Below are 2,316 nucleotides of genomic sequence, written 5' to 3' on the forward strand. Positions count from 1 at the left end.
GGCACCACGTACTCCTGCGTGGGCGTCTTCCAGCACGGCAAAGTGGAGATCATCGCCAACGACCAGGGCAACCGCACCACGCCCAGCTATGTGGCCTTCACTGATACAGAGCGCCTCATCGGTGACGCTGCCAAGAACCAGGTGGCAATGAACCCTACCAACACCATCTTTGATGCCAAGCGTCTCATCGGCCGCAAGTATGACGACCCCACGGTGCAGTCGGACATGAAGCACTGGCCCTTCCGTGTGGTGAACGAGGGTGGCAAGCCTAAGGTGCAAGTGGAGTACAAGGGTGAGATGAAGACCTTCTTCCCAGAGGAGATCAGCTCCATGGTGCTTACCAAGATGAAGGAGATTGCTGAGGCCTACCTGGGGCGCAAGGTGCAGAATGCTGTCATCACAGTGCCTGCTTACTTCAATGACTCCCAGCGCCAGGCCACCAAAGATGCTGGCACCATCACTGGCCTTAATGTGATGCGTATCATCAACGAGCCCACAGCAGCTGCGATAGCCTATGGCTTGGACAAGAAAGGTACCCGGGCTGGAGAGAAGAATGTGCTCATCTTTGACTTGGGAGGGGGCACTTTCGATGTATCTATCCTTACCATTGAGGATGGCATCTTTGAGGTGAAGTCCACAGCTGGTGACACCCATCTGGGTGGGGAGGACTTTGACAACCGCATGGTGAACCATTTTGTTGAAGAATTCAAGCGTAAGCACAAGCGTGACATTGCTGGCAACAAGAGAGCGGTGAGGCGACTGCGTACGGCTTGTGAGAGGGCAAAGCGCACCCTCAGCTCTTCCACGCAAGCTAGCATTGAGATTGACTCCCTTTACGAGGGCATTGACTTCTACACCTCCATCACCCGTGCCCGCTTCGAGGAGCTCAATGCTGATCTCTTCCGTGGTACCCTGGAGCCAGTGGAGAAGGCTCTGCGTGACGCCAAGCTAGACAAGGGCCAAATCCAGGAGATCGTGCTGGTGGGTGGCTCTACCCGTATCCCCAAGATCCAAAAGCTGCTACAGGACTTCTTCAATGGCAAAGAGCTCAACAAAAGCATCAACCCTGATGAGGCTGTTGCTTATGGTGCTGCCGTGCAAGCAGCTATCCTCATGGGAGACAAGTCTGAGAATGTGCAGGATCTCCTGCTGCTGGATGTCACTCCTCTGTCCCTGGGCATCGAGACAGCTGGTGGAGTGATGACCGCTCTCATCAAGCGCAACACCACCATTCCCACCAAACAAACTCAGACCTTCACCACCTACTCGGACAACCAGAGCAGTGTCCTGGTCCAGGTGTACGAGGGTGAGAGGGCCATGACGAAGGACAACAACTTGCTGGGCAAATTCGACCTAACGGGCATCCCCCCGGCACCCCGTGGAGTCCCCCAGATCGAGGTCACTTTTGACATCGATGCCAATGGTATCCTGAACGTCAGCGCTGTGGACAAGAGCACGGGTAAGGAGAACAAGATCACCATCACCAATGACAAGGGTCGCCTTAGCAAGGATGACATTGACCGTATGGTGCAGGAAGCAGAGAAGTACAAGGCAGAGGATGAAGCTAACCGAGATCGGGTGGCAGCCAAGAACTCCCTCGAGTCCTACACCTACAACATGAAGCAGACAGTGGAGGATGATAAACTGAAGGGAAAGATCAGTGACCAGGACAAGCAGAAAGTGCTTGACAAGTGCCGGGAGGTCCTGTCTTGGCTTGATCGCAACCAGATGGCTGAGAAGGACGAATACGAGCACAAGCAGAAAGAGCTGGAGAAACTCTGCAACCCGATCGTCACAAAATTGTACCAGGGAGCTGGAGGGGCTGGCGCAGGTGGCTCTGGTGGCCCGACCATCGAAGAAGTAGATTAAGGAGGACTGAAGCATGGACTGGTTTATGGACAGTCGCTCCATTCTTTGCTTTGTATTTTTTTTCTAACTTTTAAGGAAAACGCCCTTGCCGAGAACAGAGTTTGTTCTGTTGGGTGTGTTTAAAGGCAGATCTGTCAGCTTGGTTTTGATAAAAGGGAAGGCACGTCCTGCTTTATAAGGTTAGTAATAGACAAGTTTTGTTAATTCAGATACAGCTGTTTGTACTCTGGATGTTTGTCTCTGTTCAAGTGTCTCTTCTCAAGTAACCACTTGACTGTTGCAGTTGACAAGTTCCAAGTTATGCATGAAAACCTTACAGAGGATTTAAAAATGCCAAATTTGGCTTCTGGAAATTTTGGTAATAAATAAAATGTATTTAAAGCATAAACTTAGCCTCCTCCTCTGTGTGAAGCGGCAGTAGTGAGGTTGGGGGTGGGGGGGGGGGTG

The 2,316-nt window shown here is 52.0% G+C and overlaps 1 protein-coding gene across 1 annotated transcript; it reads left to right on the forward strand.

The window, feature by feature from the left end:
- Positions 1–3: 3 nt before the first annotated feature.
- Positions 4–2,257, forward strand: LOC104500944 (heat shock 70 kDa protein; the record flags this gene model as incomplete). Its single annotated transcript, XM_010144711.1, has 1 exon — positions 4–2,257. A coding segment is annotated over one exon (1,866 nt), but the record flags the coding sequence as incomplete, so codon positions are not given.
- Positions 2,258–2,316: the final 59 nt, after the last annotated feature.

Source organism: Buceros rhinoceros, unplaced genomic scaffold (assembly GCF_000710305.1).
Source record: "Buceros rhinoceros silvestris isolate BGI_N320 unplaced genomic scaffold, ASM71030v1 scaffold2030, whole genome shotgun sequence".
NCBI lineage: Eukaryota > Metazoa > Chordata > Aves > Bucerotiformes > Bucerotidae > Buceros > Buceros rhinoceros.